Source organism: Botrytis porri (assembly GCF_014898465.1).
Source record: "Botrytis porri strain MUCL 3234 chromosome Unknown BPOR_005, whole genome shotgun sequence".
Classification (NCBI taxonomy): Eukaryota; Fungi; Ascomycota; class Leotiomycetes; order Helotiales; family Sclerotiniaceae; genus Botrytis; species Botrytis porri.
The window spans coordinates 948,303-965,359 of record NW_024066079.1 but is presented as its reverse complement, the minus strand read 5'-3'; the positions used below and the strand labels follow the sequence as shown (position 1 = coordinate 965,359).

General features: G+C 41.9%; 7 protein-coding genes across 7 annotated transcripts; 2 read left to right on the top strand and 5 right to left on the bottom strand.

Moving 5' to 3' along the window:
• Positions 1–722: 722 nt before the first annotated feature.
• On the bottom strand, positions 723–1,388 carry EAF01_003999 (uncharacterized protein; the record flags this gene model as incomplete). Its single annotated transcript, XM_038912253.1, has 1 exon — positions 723–1,388. The coding sequence occupies one exon, from the start codon at positions 1,386–1,388 to the stop codon at positions 723–725; it is 666 nt and encodes a 221-aa protein (XP_038771937.1).
• Positions 1,389–2,801: 1,413 nt separating this feature from the next.
• Positions 2,802–3,559, bottom strand: EAF01_003998 (uncharacterized protein; the record flags this gene model as incomplete). Its single annotated transcript, XM_038912252.1, has 2 exons — positions 2,802–2,938; positions 2,989–3,559. The coding sequence occupies 2 exons, from the start codon at positions 3,557–3,559 to the stop codon at positions 2,802–2,804; spliced, it is 708 nt and encodes a 235-aa protein (XP_038771936.1).
• Positions 3,560–4,354: 795 nt separating this feature from the next.
• Positions 4,355–4,924, bottom strand: EAF01_003997 (uncharacterized protein; the record flags this gene model as incomplete). The annotated part of the gene is made up of 1 exon (XM_038912251.1): positions 4,355–4,924. One exon carries the CDS (start codon positions 4,922–4,924, stop codon positions 4,355–4,357), a length of 570 nt encoding a protein of 189 aa, XP_038771935.1.
• Positions 4,925–5,790: 866 nt separating this feature from the next.
• Positions 5,791–6,354, bottom strand: EAF01_003996 (uncharacterized protein; the record flags this gene model as incomplete). Its single annotated transcript, XM_038912250.1, has 1 exon — positions 5,791–6,354. The coding sequence occupies one exon, from the start codon at positions 6,352–6,354 to the stop codon at positions 5,791–5,793; it is 564 nt and encodes a 187-aa protein (XP_038771934.1).
• A 1,089-nt stretch (positions 6,355–7,443) lies between these two features.
• Positions 7,444–8,040, top strand: EAF01_003995 (uncharacterized protein; the record flags this gene model as incomplete). Its single annotated transcript, XM_038912249.1, has 1 exon — positions 7,444–8,040. One exon carries the CDS (start codon positions 7,444–7,446, stop codon positions 8,038–8,040), a length of 597 nt encoding a protein of 198 aa, XP_038771933.1.
• Positions 8,041–9,274: 1,234 nt separating this feature from the next.
• On the top strand, positions 9,275–13,127 carry EAF01_003994 (uncharacterized protein; the record flags this gene model as incomplete). The annotated part of the gene is made up of 3 exons (XM_038912248.1): positions 9,275–9,983; positions 10,038–11,640; positions 11,694–13,127. Exons 1-3 carry the CDS (start codon positions 9,562–9,564, stop codon positions 13,125–13,127), a joined length of 3,459 nt encoding a protein of 1,152 aa, XP_038771932.1. The 5' UTR covers positions 9,275–9,561.
• A 2,305-nt stretch (positions 13,128–15,432) lies between these two features.
• On the bottom strand, positions 15,433–16,122 carry EAF01_003993 (uncharacterized protein; the record flags this gene model as incomplete). Its single annotated transcript, XM_038912247.1, has 1 exon — positions 15,433–16,122. The coding sequence occupies one exon, from the start codon at positions 16,120–16,122 to the stop codon at positions 15,433–15,435; it is 690 nt and encodes a 229-aa protein (XP_038771931.1).
• Between the last annotated feature and the right edge of the window lie 935 nt (positions 16,123–17,057).

Genomic DNA, 17,057 nt, shown 5'->3' with positions numbered 1-17,057 from the left:
GATGACTACTTTCATCCATCTAGTTCGTGGAGAAGGGGATCGTCAGCGAGGCAGAGGATTTCTGACAGTAAATGATGCATACGGAAACCAAATTATACTCTATTACACTATACAATCATTGGATTATTCCCAGACCTTGGGATATGCTGGACTCGCTTGCATGGTTGTGTCAATGCCTCTTTCTTCAAGAATTGCTTGGATCCTACCCATTGGATCATTAGATCACCAATGAGCTCACCTTACTATGCTCAAACTTGTTGCAGATTGTCGAAAGTGCTATGATGATGTTGCTTTATTGTCTCACGCTGTATGACAAGTTTTCACATTGAAGATAAGTCAAGGCTGAAAAGATGTGGAAGAATTTTAATGATTTTTTTGGTGTACTGTTGCAGAGAATCTGATGGTTTTCTCTGCAAGTTACAGTTCATTTGGAGGACTAAAAGCTAATCGAAGAAACAAATAAAGAAAGCAAAAAGGCATGTGTTGCCATGTGCTTGTAAGTGAACGACCCATCAAAAATATCTTCCTTCAGACTTGTTACAAAATGGTTTTGATTGAAGTCAATTTCTGCACAAAGACCCGTCGAGGTTATATTCTGTCATCATCATTCCACCACCATAAATTTCCTGCCCTCAAAACTCCCCGAGCCAACACCAGCCCGATCCCACCCACAGCCATCCACCAACAGCCATCCACCAGCAGCCATCCACCGAAAACAGAATCTATTTTTGTTGAATTTTGTTCGGCTTGGGTTGAGTTGAAACCGATTGGGTAGAAACCGATTGAGTTGACTCGGATTTGGTCACCTTCGGTAGGTTCAAGTATTCTCTCTTGTAGACTCCAGCCAATCTGCGGCCGAATTCCGAACCATCGGTGACTTTGACATAATCACACTCGTATCCTTGGACCTCATAGGCCAACTTCCAATACTTGCGCTTTAAACCCCACAAGCCAGCCGCCAATTTCATTTGTGGGAAATTGTATGTATCAAGGAAGACGTTGACGTCGAGGTTGGCCCACTTGAATTTATTGATGATGTTGTAGAATCCCTTCATCATCTCCAGTCGATCCGCGACCTTTTCACGGGATTCGAAGTGGGGGGGAGGCGTATGGATCTCAATGGCGATCTTCTTGACGTGTGCCTCGTAGTTTGGTAGGACTGTAAGGAGTGCCGGCATATTTGTGTCCTTGGTGATGCGAACCCCAATCTCGCTGTCGCCAAGGATTACGATGGCAGGGTGAGCAGGTAATGTGCTCATGTCGAAGGGTGCAGCAGCAAGTGCCTGAGCGGCATCAGTTGCGATCTGTTGCTTACGAGCAAGCTCTGCGAACATGGCAGTGGATGGGCGTGCTTGAGCAGCGCTGCCGCGGGCGTTTTTGTTTCCCATTTTGATGATGAGAAAAACCGAAATGTTGAGTTCAGTGTGGTATGTTGTAAAAGTTTGATTGAGTGTTGATGTTGAATGATTTCGTGTCTTTGTGTATCAAAGCTAAATAGAGTGGTAGTCTATCAGAAGAAGATGTTGTAAGTAAGAAGGGATTTTGGGGGTAGAAATCCAGTTGCTTAAGTACTGAAGTTTCCTCCGTACGGTCAGACACTAGTGCCTAGTGGCTGTATGTAGCTGTATTGTAGCACATCTAGCGAAACGAAGTGAATGCAATTGATTAGTGGTCTAGAAAAGGAGGTACGACCAGAAGATCGGACATTAGATCTGATCGAATATACCTGGAGGCGAATTCACTCTGTGCAAAAGAATATGGGTACATCATAAATTTCGATGAGATCTGGTAATTCACTTAGCAGCAATCTAGTATCCATATGCTCTTTACATCTTTACGCAATTGCATGAGTGATGGTAGTCATTTCATCTACCTTGCTAAAGCAGGTCACAATGCAACATTGTCCAATGTTAGTAGAAGATATACCCTTTCTCAGTGATATCTTTATATATATATTTACGTTTATTCAGGTAGTTACTTGAGCTCGCAACCCTAGTTTTCTTTGTTTTAGTCTTTTTTGTGCATGTTTGTTAGTAGTTTGCTTTGGTAGAAATGCTTGTTGACTTAAAGATTTTCTTAAGCCATGAAGAGCAGTTTGTTGAACTTAGAGATAGATTATGGGCTGTAGTTGATGTAGCTCATTTGGATGATAAGCTACTTACTTTGGGATACTTCAGCACTTGTACACTAAATTAAGCGGTCACATCGATCATATTGGGGTAGGCACTCAACATTCAAACCATGTAACTGAGCAATTAAATAAAAACGCATGCAATGTGGCAGTGAAATGATACATTCTCGGTACATGATAAAGACACAATGGTTTTTGTGATATAGATTCATGAGTAGTTTGGGACTAAAGCAACCATACCGCACCATGATATAATCGCTATACAAGTCGGGGACAAATAGGATTGTGCTATGTGGGAATTCCAGAAAGCAATCACAATATCATGGTGGTTCTACATACATGATGGACTTCAAAATTCACTCCTCACAGGTAGATCAGGTATTGTGGTTACATTTAGAATAGGCTTATTCATTATATCTTGCTTAGCTACAGAAAATTGATTACTGTTGACCCTTATGGCTCTGTGTGAAAGAACAGGCAGTATAAATCCAGTCTCCAGATGCGCAGCAAACAATCATAAGAAAAAGAACCCTGCAAAAAGCACATCGCAACTACCCCTTTATCATACCACAAGCATCTCTAAACTATGGTCATTTCTCCTCACTACCTGCCGCAATTGCTGACTCCGAATAACTGCCCCCCCGTCATAATTATACAACCAAGCTTCTACTCAAGCTTGGGTCAGGAACTCCTTCTTCCAGACTCCTCGAAGTCTGGAGTCATATTCGCTACCGCGGAATATCTTGATTGGATCTCCCTCGGACTTCGTAGCCTCGTCATAAACCTGATAGTATAGCTGCCACTTCTCTGTATTTGTGTTAGAAACATCCTATTAATATTTGCTTGGGAAAACTTACTAAACTTCAATCCGTGGATTGCAGCTGCTAACTTCATCTGAGGGAAGTTACATCCATCAATAGACATTGTAACCTTGAGCTTATACAACTCAAATGTGTCGATGATGGCGAACAGCTTCTTTGTGCAGCTAAGACGACTGTTGTGCCATTCTTTAGGCTCTGTATGGGGCCAGGGTGCATGGACCTTAATCGCCAACTTCTTGATCGACTTGTATTCTGGCAAGATGGCTAGAAGAGCCAAAATATCAGTTGGTTTACTCTCTGCAAAGGCACACCACTCAATGAAAATTGAGATCTCCTTGTTGTCGATAATTGTGATGGAGGGGTGTTGTGTCAATGTATTTAAGTCGACAAGTGGCTTTGGCTTGTACTTGTGCTTGGGTGCAGTGATGCCCATGGAGCCATTAGTCTTGTTCATCTGAAAAAAGGCTGCCGCAGAAGGGCGCATGGCCAGAGTAGGCGTAGATATAGTCGCACTCGAAGACTTGACAGCCTCCTCCTTCTGGAGAGGTGCAGTGTTTAGTTGACTCATGACTGGAGCTGAGTTACCGCCAGTGTTCTTGATCTGCATGGTGAATTGTAAAATTTGTAGATAGTTGGTTGTAAAGATGAATTCAATAAGATTTGAAATGAATGAAGTGGAGAATCGAAGATCAAGTCTAAAGAGAATATTTTATTTTGTTGTCTGATGGACTCGACTTTATGTTGGTTAAAGTATGATGTTGTAATGAAGAAGGAATCATTTCTCCAGAACAGAAGAACCCTTAAGTAGCCATTCTCCAAAACAGTCGACTACGACTAGTGTCTAGTGCCATCTGTACATACAGTATTACGGCCAAAATATGATGGTATATAGCAGAGTTTCCCACTATCACTCAAGGGATTGGATGTTGTATGGTGAATGATTAATTCGCTTAATTAAATATTGTTTACAGTACGGCAGAGGGTTTCTAGTGAATTATACTAGACAATTCTATAAGCGAGCCGATATTTACTCAGTACTTTCACTCAAGGAATTGAATGTGTTATAATTAATAGTGAGTTCGCTTAATCAAAAATGATTTGCAGCGAGTTTTGAGAGAAGCTCACCGTGTCTACTCAGTACCATAGTTCATCACCCTTGAGATTATACAATTCAGAGACGAAGACCAAGAGAGGGATCAATTCGTGGCTAGAATAGATTAGACAATCTAGACTTGGAGACTAATTTACAACTGTCCGGTCTCATAGAGCGTTCTACTTGCAGAGATAATGTAGATTATTTCAGAGATTTCATGGTTATAGTAAGTAAGGTATATCACGGTAATATTGAGGGTTGAAACTGATATATATTAAAGAGAAATGAAATATTATTGAAGGGTTCTAGCTAGTGTCCGATGTCTGAAGCCGAGCTAGCAATCTTATCCAAGGGTATGCAGAGCTCACGCGTACTAACTAATATCACCTGAGTAGAATTATGCTTATCTATGCGTCTCACGGCAGTGAAGCTCCAGATCCCTTGAAAATCATTCAACACAGACATGATACTCTGAATAGCCTCTCTGCGTTGATAACCCTCGTCAGTGTCTATATCTGAAAGCTCGTCGTGGAATCTGATATGAATAAAGCGTGTGAAGTTGTCATACTCTGGGAGAACTTCCATGAGAGTTGGAACGTGTGTAGACTCCTGACCAGTTTCGGGATGGAAATCGACATCAATCATCAGAAATTGGCCGAAGAGCTTGACTGCTGGGTGGGGATGGAGTGTTACTCGATCTTTGCTAGTCTGATTTCTTCTGATCAGCTTTCCCTTAGTCTTGCTGATTTGGTTGCTAATTTTCTGCTGAGATTCTGCTGTTTTCTGAAGTGGGTCGATAGATTCGATGTCTTCTCTAGTAGAGCCAATCTGGAAAGACCAACTCATTTTGAACATCGACCAATCCTTGTAGAAAGACATAATGTAGAATTGAATTGTAACTACTAACTGCACTTATAGTTGGTGATACTTGATACTGCGGAGTAGTGCTGTTTGATGATCAGAAAGGTCATGGTGATCATGAAGGTATTTGTACCATGAGTTTCTCTGGACAATACAATTGTTCAAAAGTATTACTCCCTTGTTACTTTTGGCCTTTGTTGACTGCTCAAGGAATAACGGATTGTTTAGACTATGTTCAATGCTTCTTCTATCTCATCCTAACTCTTCTTTTGTTATCGTGAAGCATTCTTTGTCAATTTACAAGTCTTTGTGAGGAACAAAACGGATAGATTCACTCATAGGAGTATTTTTGCCTTTATCGGAGAGATTGGCTTGCAAACTCTTGAGCCTTCATTATCTAGGTTTCCGTTGGTGAGAGACTCTAAGCAACCCTTGTTGGACTACGGTGGCTTTTGAACGATTACTTGTCTGGGAGAACCCGAAGAGCTGCGTAGAAAGTATTGAAGTTCACCGTCAAATAATTCATAATTTAATAACCATAAATTATCAGTGGTGATCCCGCAATCTAAGAATAAAGGAGAGTTATTAATAAGTGTGCTAATACAATGCTACATGATATGTGCTATATGCTAAGTATAAACAAACTTGCGCCAAAGAAGACACGAGACCTTCGCAATCTTCATGATAAATTGTTGAGAATTTTCCTCAATCCGTGAGAAGTTATCAATTTACCCCGCCATCCCACCGACTCTAGGAAACCAAAGCCGATGCCCAAAAGGAGATGAGCCGAGGCAAGCGACGTCTTGCTTCCAGTTCGATGGCAACCCCCATCCCTCCCCTAAATACTCAGATCCTTTCAACTAGATCCCCCTCATCATAACCATCTATAATTTACAATCTCTATGGTAGACACCGCGAAGGCGTCGCATGAGGTAGCCTTGAGTGTCGATTCTGAAAAGAACAGGTCTGTCTTCAACGTAATAGCTCAAAAACCAGTGCGTCTTGAAAGCTAAGAAGCAAGCTGCTAATTTAATTTGCTGGAAGTTAGAAAAATCTATTTCAAGTCGAACATTAATATGGCTCAGAGTGATGAAGGTGTTGTTGATTTTGTCGACTAAAGCCATCATCTCAGAAACATGCTGAATGTAGATGCTAGAGCTTTCCCAGTGGCGAATAATTCGTGGGTGAATAAGAAGATCGATTTTAGCCGCCCATGGACCGTATTCAACTACACGGTCAATCAAGATAGCCATATAAGCAGCAGTCTCTTCCTGTGTGTTGTCTTCGTTGTATGCGATGGTTATTTGTAGGGATTGTGTACCTTCTAACCAATATAGCGAATCGTGTCCTTCGAAGAATGAAGGCGGCTTGGGAAGGATTGGAGGAAGATTAGCCTTCTTAACTTGGGTATTCTTGTTGGCCATGACTTCTGAGAAGATCTCTAGCATCGTGAGACTAAGTGATATCTATTTCACAAGGGATCTGACTTGCCGGTAGGTCCACTCGAGTCAAATATTATCTCCGTGAATGTTCTTGAGACTTAAGTTCAGATCAAAGATCTAACAGATGTCAAAGATTGGTTTCAGTTGAAGGATGTACACAATTGAGGATTTGGAGTAGTGTTAGGTAGCATAAACAAAGTAGGAGAAAGTAGGATTTCACAAGCACGGAAGAAGAACTTTTATAGTCGCCAGAAAAAACTATATTAAATGAGTGAAGATAGATCAAGAGTTTATTGAACTATAGCAACAAATTGCTGCCGTAGCCGTTGAACTATTTGTTATCGAGCCACAGAATTTCCACTGTTACCTACCCTAACGAAAGAAACCCAATTACAAGTAACTCCATCAGGAAAACGATTGCGGAAACTCCAAATTCTAGAAATTTCGATAGATTACTCAGAATTGGCTGAATCCAATGAAACAATTAACCTCCCGCAGACAACAGATTCAACCAATGGAACTGTTGATCGTAAAGGCCATTGAAAGATATTCGGGACCCTCATAAAGAGGCATATAAAGATGAGACAAGATCATAAATCCAACAAAGTCTCGATGATGCTTATTTGATGAATTGTAGACATGTGATGGACCGAAGCTCTGAACTACTTAATCAATGTACCTTTGAAAGATATCTTCTGATCTGAAATAGAGTCAAACTTTATAATACGCTGCCGCCTTCAATAGTAATGATTTTAAAAGTAAGTATGCCATTAGAAATAAAAATTCCGAATTCATCAATTCGGCAACATCACTGAGTACCACAATGCACTATGTCACTCCTCAGAAAAGGGTCATTCCCATATGAGCGGCGTTGTTCTGCATGTTCGTTTCGAGAAAAAGTAGTTCTGACTAGCCTATTCTAACTCCTGAAAAACACCTGAACAACATCACAACATGCATCCCAGAATAAGTATATATACTCCTTGGATGTGTTGATTCTTTTACAATTCTTCAGCTGCTCTCACTCTCATACAAACACACCACACAAACACAACAACAAGTAAAACTCCAGCTTCCAATACACAACTCATCATCATGTCTACTTCATACACCAACACCGAGTACACGTGCGGACATATTATAGAAAAAGAAGCAGAAACCCGAGAAGCAAGCGAGGAGCCTTCGCAAGAGCCCAAGAAGCCATTGGCACGCGCTTTGACTGGGAAGTTAAAGAAAGGATTGAAGCGTGTTCTCACTTTGAGAGCTGCCAAACCCATCACGCGCTTTTCCAGATCGAAGTGTCCAGCTTGTGCCCCCCCAGCTCCAAGTCAAGACACCTCCCAGCCTGAAGAATCCGATCTCCAACCTCGCCACAGCGATGAAATCCTCAGGGAGGAGATCCTCTCGCAAGAAAAACTCGCACCTTTGGAGCCCACCAGCGACTGGCGCCGTGAGCAAGCTCGAATTCTCCTCAGGGCCGTCCACAAAGAAACCCAGCGCCGCGAAGCGACTCAACCAGTTCAAACTCGAGAGGACACACTCGCTACTCTCGAAGGCCGTCGTCCCACCATCCAGCATCGTCCCACTCTGCCCCTCGGGGGTAACTGGGATCCCAAGGAGGAGGAATCGCGACCCCAATTCGACGAGCTCGACCTCTTCGGCTACGTTTCTTCCGACCCCGACAGCGAGTGAAATCCGAGATCGAAGACCGAGGGTGAGTGTGTGAAGTGTTTCATTGACAATGACAGAATCATCCAAGTCTCTTAGAATGGAAGCATTCTGAAAGCTTGGGATCATCCAACTCTGTCAAAAGAAGATGTTATGTTCAACACAAATCATCAGACTGCTATGCTAAACGAAAACGATAAATACAGATTAATTCAACATACAATACGAACAATTCGAAGTGACTAACAATCAATGAGTAAACAACCAATCCCTTCCCCGTGAACGCAGAATACTTGAGAACTAACAAATCATTAGCAAGACTTCTGAGGGCAATACTGCAGTATCGAAACAATATTATGGAATACAAGCTAACCCATCTAGTACCCAGAAATAATATTGTCAGATCAATATCTACAGGCATTTTTGAGAACATTCTTAGAACCCGCTGAAAAGAAGAAAGGTCCTTATACTAACTACCATGGTTGAGGGATTTCTATCCCATTCTAGATTCCAACCTTTATCTATGAAACTCTCAAACAACAGAAGTAAGTATTTCATTGTCTAATCGTACAAAGGAGTCAGTCCTTCGATAACACAAAGAGATGCAGTCAGGCAACAAAGCATGTATCTCCATAAAGGGAGACTGAAACTGACAAACTAAGGAAACTAACTAACGTCTGTCCCTGTGTCCCGAGACGCACCCCGTAACGAGACAAATCTGTAGTTTTGGAATCATAACTTTTTTCTTAGCAAGTCTACAGAATTGCTATTAATGGACTATTTTCTTTAGCTATTTCTGCTTAGAGAGATCACTTAACAAATAAGAAAAAGAGCACAATTGATTATACTATCGATCATTTCAATTACACCATCGATCGCCGCTTCGGCTATTCACCCCTATTTAACCACAACTACTGAAGTCTTTTTCTCATTCGGAACACATTAGGAAAGATTCTATCCCGAAATAATATAGCTCCACATTTTGAAGATACATAGAGAGGAGAAGGATGGATTCCGGGAGTTACTCCGATATGGGGAGACAGCCTTTTGTTTTATTGCTTAGTGATACATATTAGCCGAGCTGCAGTTTACTAAATTTACGTCCAGGCTCGCTAAACTTCACCCAACCGCTATCCTCATGTGTAGTCACGTGTGTGGCGCAAGAGTGGAGCGCCGTCCGCAACGGCGAGTCTTTGCGCAAGGCGCACGTTCTGGCGTGCCTCAATTATATTGTGCTCTTATAGATTACAACACCATCCTTCATTCTGCATTCTCTCTCGTGCTTATGGATAACGCTCAATAAAAAGAAGGCTTAGAACCAATATTACCTCACTATTATAACAACTGTGTGAGGGTGCTGGAAATACAATTTTCGCAATCTTGAAGATCTAATCGTCCGAAATCCAGGTATTATAAACCCATGTCTATTTTGAGATTTAACCTTAGTCCTCAGCCACGTATGCAACCTCGTCCCAACTCGAACCTCAGCCGTACGAACAAAGATGTCTATTACACACTCTCTTCATCTGCTTTATCGCAATAACAATGGCAGAGGCTCTCGGAATTGTCTCTAGTGTTATTGCAGTTATTGATTTATCTGTCAAAGTTGCCTCACGGTGCTCCGAATACTACACAAATGTCAAGAATGCTCAAGACGATATCAAACGTCTCCAAAGTGAGGCTCAAGAATTAAAAGCAATACTTGAGAAGGTTCATTCAACATGCGACGGTTCAAATGGTGTAAGACTCCAAGATCCCCAAAGCTTGTGTAAAGGGGTCGAGGATTGCCAGAAGCAGCTCGTACAGCTGGAGGGAAAGCTTGAGCCTCGAGGAGCAAACAAATTAATGAATCGCTATGGGATACGCGCCTTGAAATGGCCTTTCAAAAGCAAAGAGGTGGATAGTCTTATAAAGAAACTCGAAAATTGCAAGGCCAATATATCTTTCAGTCTCCAAGTCGACCAAGAGTATGTAATTGTGTTCGTATTACATATAGCAGAAGCTGACGATGATACTTATAGGGTGCAAATTCTTAACATCCATCAAAATAATGTACTTGATAAACTGCGATATGTCAACAACGCCGCGTTTGACTCCCACGATGAAGAACACAATGCCCGATGCTACCAAGACACACGAGCGGAACTCCTTCGGCACATAGATAGCTGGGCTAGCGATCGAGACAGCAAATGTATATTCTGGTTAAATGGTATGGCAGGCACTGGCAAATCTACGATATCCCGTACTGTGGCCCAAAATCTTGCCCAAAAGGGAGAGCTCGGCGCCAGTTTCTTCTTTAAGAGGGGTAAAGGCGACCGTGGCCACGCAGGAATGTTTTTTGCAACAATTGTCACTCAGCTCGTCCAAAAACTACCTTCCTTAGCACCACATGTTCGAGATGCGATCGAAGCTGACCCAGGAATCTCTGGGAAGGCTTTGGGTCAACAATTCGATACACTTGTTTTGAAACCATTAATGAAGATACAAAATGATCCTCAGAAATCTTCTAGTATAGTGATTGTGGTTGATGCTCTTGACGAGTGTGATCGAGAAAAGGATGTTGAAGCTATCATTCGCCTATTTTCACAAGCGCAGCACATCGCATCGCTCAAGTTCTTCTTGACAAGCAGGCCAGAGCTTCCGATTCGCCTGGGCTTTAAGAAAATAGGAGATAGATATAAAGGATTAGTTCTCCATGAAATACCCGAGGAAATTGTTAAGGAAGATATCTCTTCATTCCTAGAACATGAACTAGCAATAATCCGAGAAGATTATAACATATCAGTCACCCAAAACCGGCAATTACCCGCGGATTGGCCAGGCTATACAATCATCCAAAGTTTAGTCGGAATGGCAATCCCATTGTTTATTTTTGCTACAACCATCTGCCGGTTCATCAATGACCGAAAATGCGGCCAACCGAAGGAGCAGCTTGCTGAGGTCCTGAAATATGAGGGTAGAAGCCAAGTGTCTAAACTTGACGCAACATATCTCCCTGTCCTAAACCAGCTAATCTTCGAAGTTAATCCTTCACAGAGAAGAGGTATATTACAAGACTCCAAGCAAGTCGTTGGATCAATCGTCATTCTTGCTAGCCCTCTTTCCGCTACTTCTCTTGATCGACTCCTTGGACTCCCTGAAGGTATAGTCGACAGTAAAACAGATCTCCTCCACTCCGTTCTAAGCATCCCCTCTCGTCCTGATCACCATATACGACTGCTCCATTTGTCGTTCCGGGACTTTCTCATTGATACTGAGAAGTGCGGAACGAATCCCTTTTGGATTGACGAGAAAGATACTCATAAGAAGTTAGCGACCCGATGCATTGAACTCTTATCGACGGGCGAAAATCTCAAAAAAGATATTTGCAATGTTCGAACACCAGAAAAGCCACGAGCAGATATTGATAAACAAACGATAGATTTTCACCTGCCATCCGAAATTCAATATGCTTGCCAGTATTGGGTATACCACTTGAAGGAAAGCGGAAGTAGTATATACGATAGCGATCAAGTCCACAATTTCCTCAAGTGTCATTTTCTCCCCTGGCTTGAATCATTAAGCTTGATTGGAAGGCTACGAGAAAGTATTGGGATGGTAGACAGCTTATTGAATATAATAGATGTATGTTACTCACTACTCTCAACTGCAAGTATCTACTAAATACAAGTTTTAAGCCAATAAAAGGCGACCAAATAGCTAGGTTCCTTCATGATGGAAAGCGCTTTATCCTCAGCTACTACTCTATAGCTGACTCATCGCCCCTCCAACTCTACTCCTCCGCACTCACCTTTGCTCCAAAGAAAAGCATCATTCGAAATACATTTCATAACTATATCCCTGATTGGATCTTACAGAAGCCAAATACAGATCTGGGATGGAATACAGTTCTTCAGACGCTCGAAGGGCATAGCGGTTCGGTCAACTCGGTCGCTTTCTCGGCCGACTCGAAGCTGCTGGCATCGGCATCGCGCGATCACACAATCAAGATCTGGGATACAGCTACAGGCACACTACAGCAGACGCTCGAAGGGCATAGCAATTCGGTCAACTCGGTCGCTTTCTCAGCCAACTCAAAGCTGCTGGCATCGGCATCGTGCGATCGCACAATCAAGATCTGGGATACAGCTACAGGCACACTACAGCAAACGCTCGAAGGGCATAGAGGTTCGGTCAACTCGGTCGCTTTCTCGACCAACTCGAAGCTGCTGGCATCGGCATCGGGCGATCACACAATCAAGATCTGGGATACAGCTACAAGCACACTGCAGCAAACGCTCGAAGGGCATAGCAATTCGGTCAACTCGGTCGCTTTCTCAGCCAACTCAAAGCTGCTGGCATCGGCATCGCGCGATTACACAATCAAGATCTGGGATACAGCTACAGGAACACTGCAGCAAACGCTCGAAGGGCATAGGTGTTCGGTCAACTCGATCGCTTTCTCAGCCAACTCAAAGCTGCTGGCATCGGCATCGCACGATTATACAATCAAGATCTGGGATACAGCTACAGGCACACTACAGCAGACGCTCGAAGGGCATAGCAATTCGGTCAACTCGGTCGCTTTCTCGACCAACTCGAAGCTGCTAGCATCGGCATCGAATGATCGCACAATCAAGATCTGGGATACAGCTACAGGCACACTGCAGCAAACGCTCGAAGGGCATAGGGGTTCGGTCAACTCGGTCGCTTTCTCAGCCAACTCAAAGCTGCTGGCATCGGCATCGTGCGATTACACAATCAAGATCTGGGATACAGCTACAGGAACACTGCAGCAAACGCTCGAAGGGCATTTCGGCGTCAGGAATTTATCATTTGGTATCACAAACTCAACCTTAATTACAGACATTGGCTGCTTTAGGTTAAATATAAACAGCAACATCCCTTTGCCTTCATCTTCTCGAGCAATAAATAGTAGAAGCCACCGTCAAGGATTAAGTATCAATGAGTCTTGGGTAATATGGAATGACCAGAATCTTCTTTGGTTACCACCCGACTTCCGGCCTGAAATCTTTACTATCTCGCATACCGGCTCGAAACTCGCCATTGCATGTCAATCTGGGAGAGTTTTTATTATCGGAATAAATGATCCATATAGTAATATTCTTTAATAAAGTTAGCTTACTTTCAGAAATAACTATTGTATATATAAACATCATCTTCTCCTTAATATTTATTTTATGACTGAGCCAGGACAGAGGCGTGGAGAGAGCTACACTTATATACTATTGTGGATTATACCAGATTCTTCTATACCTTTCTAATTTACACTGTTCTTGGCCAGTCCGGTTGTGTAATACATATTTCAGCTTTGTGGGAAGCGACTTACAGACTGTGGCTGACTGTGGCGGTAATGCGGTAAAATTAATAAGGTTAATCACGAGTCTTTTCCCTATCTGTAAAGGTTGGCTGAGTGTTAGCTATTTTTGGCAAACTACTAGTCCGTGCTTTAAGCTCTAGTCAGAGAATGTCGAGAAACATGAATTTTCTGGTAAGATGTGCGTAGCTACAAACATCGCAGCCACACATTTAGTCATTTAGTAGCCATAAATATCATTTCATCGAAATTACTATAGCCACACCGCCACAGGAAGTATCAGCCTTTGTGGCGATAGTGTATTATATAGCGTACTGTGATCACTACAATATTGAGAATAAGTTTTTAGTATTGTAGTAAAACTCGGAAACCTTTATCTAATCGTTCTACGAGTTTAAAAAGTGAAAAAGGCTTTATGGTAGTATCGCAAATCGAAAGGTTCTAATATAGTGCAAAAGGAGGCTCTCTACAAATGCAAGTGGGCAGCGATAACGCGATAATAATTTTCGGAAATGATAAGTCAGGAGTGCTCCAAAAAAGTATAAAATACAGTTGTAGACAAAACAAACAGAAATTTCAACGTGGTTGTGGATTTAAAGTCACTTAAACTCGAAGTACCTTCGATTTGTCTCGTTACGGGGTGCGTCTCGGGACACAGGGACAGACGTTAGGTAGGGATCAAAAGGTCGGAACAATTATGAATGTATCTAAAGTTACAGATGGCTCCGCACAAGCCACTTTTTCTTTTATTTATAGGATACTGGGAAGCGGGATTATATCCAGCCACAAACATTACTATCACGTGCTAGACCGCTACAGAATTTATTACAATTCTATCAAGATTACTACAACTACACCATCGCTGATTAATATCCTCAACTGCATTATCAAGAAAGTATCGTTTTTGTAACGACGCCATATGATATAGCATACTCTAGCCCGCTACAAGACTGGCATTGACTTTATAACATCGCGATAAGGCTTGAAAGTTTATATTTGATTGTCTTATAAAGTCAAAATCGAAAAAAAGAGCTAAATATTAGTGTTACGGATCAAGAGGTTCAATTGTGCTAAAATAAGAGGCTGTTTATAATTCAGACGAGCGGCGACAACAAGATGAAAATTTTCGGAAGCAAGAAGTTAGAAGTATTCTAGAGAAGCATTCAAGACATCTAGAATGATAATATATGAATTTTTTGATACTTTCATAGATTTAGAGCCGCTTGAATTCGAAGTACCTGTGATTTGTCTCGTGATGGGGTGCGTCTCGCTACGCAGGGACGGACGTTACCTTCGTATCGATCCCTCATAAGAGAATTCATAATGGATTGAGGGTATTAATATAGCGATTGATATGTTTGAACAAATTCGAGCAGCAAAACTCCCAAGGAAACATCTAATCAGCCAGAATTGCATTTATTCTAAGCTTTTGCCAGTTGCACATATAGAGTTCTGATTCAAGAAATCACAGAAGCCCAGAGAAAGCATAATTAGCTAGGGAAAAAATATGTCGAATGCTTATTATTCGATGGGCTTCGAATTTAAAAACTGTTCTGAGGGCTCCAGATGACATACTAGATTCTCATAACTAGTGCACGAATAGTACCGAAAGCTCTGAAACGGCACTATCAAACCGTTCTCCCCCCAATATAGATTTACTAATTATGATTTGTGCTCAAGAATGCGGCGGACAGAATCTTTAAGATGTGAATCCTTGAATCGGGGAGATTGGAGGAAGAGCCGAGTATAAGAAAGTGGTACGGAAACACGAACAGAAAATTGAGTTAAGCATTATGATTAATTATTGAAACTTGAGAGAAAAACTATAGTTAAAACGACTCGTTTTCCTCATGGTGGGTAAAATTTGGAAGGCTAAGCTTCATCGGTCTCCCCTCCCCTTTACTTCATGCCTCGCCTACGCAGCAGCTAGTACTAGATCCCCTAGTAACTCGCAAGACCCGCTCCTCAATATTCAACAAACATCTCACAAATATCCACCATCTACTAATACCATTAATCCAAAGCTGCTCATACATTTATCCTGATACTCTTTCTTCCGTGCACGAAAACCACCATCCAAGCTACCCCTAACTACCCATCTAGTTTGCGAAATCCTCCCTATACGCACTTTCAATTCTCTTAAAAACCGCATCCCTCTTATGAATCTCCTTGATCTTATTTCTATCACTTCTGTCGATATACGCCAAAGTCCAATTATCATTATCGAGATTGATGAATCCAGCCGCCAATCTCAACTGCGAAAAACTAAAATGATCGATGACGAATTGACAGCGAATTTGTTGAATTTGGGTCAGAGAAATATTGATTTGTCGGACCAAGTCTTTCATTTCCTGGACGTGATTGATATAAGCTCGAGGTGCTTCTTTGCGGGAAACTCCAGGATAGATGATGAGTTCGAGAATGCCGGTCCATGAAGTGTATGTTGGGCTTCGGAGCTGGCGAATAATGATAGACATGTCTGTTTGTTGATCCCCGGAGTAATTGATTGAGAGACTCAAGATCTTGTTGGATTTCGTGTACCATTCTTTATTTAGGGTTGGTCCAGGGAGTGGGGATGTCGGAATGAACCACTCTCGAGTGGCTTCATCAGGGTTGGTATTGCCGATTTGACTTCTCCATCCGACGTGGTAATTCTCATCGCTGTTGCAGAACTCGCGGGTGCGACCTTCCGGTGCTTCGTGTTTGCTGTGAACATTTTGTGTCAAAGATGGGGCATCAACTTTGTTGTGTGTAGACCAGTCTATAGGAAGACGAATGAATCGAGGCATTCTGGTGAGATTATCATGGAGAGCATGGAGGAAATTATTCATTTTTTTGATGATCTGATTAAAAGTGTGGATAGTCGACAATCTGTTCTGCTCAGCTTTGATAGAGGTGATTATAATTCGATTTATTCGATTCATTTGCCATCGGAAGCTCGAAACCGAATGTGAGAGGTAGATGATAATACGACGACCTCGTCATACAAGTTCTGGCGCAAGTTTTCCTTCCATACGGCTATTTTCAATACTGGCAGAAAAGTAATATCAGAGCTAATTCACTTCAAAGGTTTCATATTTTACAGATAGAAGAGTACTACTGCCAAACTCCCACTTCAAAGTTTCTAAGTTCATATCAGCGAGGTAGGATAAAAAAGGGAACTGTCAATTAGACAAAGGAGAGCAAAGATGAAATTGTTGAGAGTTCAGGGATTGTAGAGTCAAATACGTACGTATGTATTTTTACTTAACTCTAATGTAAAACATGCCAGTAAGATCCCATCATAGACAGTGAATAGTTTCCACAATGAAGGTACCCGGAGGATTATTTTTGGAGTGAAGTGTACAGTAGCGAATGACCAGAAAATGATACTAAGAAAGAACATAACACAAATACTGCTAGACTTTACCGTCTACTCATCAGATTTTCTTTATCGTGCTAATGTATCTTTGATCATGTACGGCTGCTACACTGTTTTAATTTCTAGATTTTTTCCTAAGAAACGATACAATCCTCGGGACCTATCGAGGGATCTCAGACGGTACTTTCTAGCGCAATAGCCAGGCTAAAAACCGTACCAGTGAAAACTTATTACGGTCATTGGAACGGCGGCATCATGAACAGTCTCTCATCTCCATGGAATAAATCATTGGGTACAAAGCTATTCTGCTCTCGTTTTCTATAGAGAAACCATCCTCCTCAAAGTTTGATACTGAAAGAATCC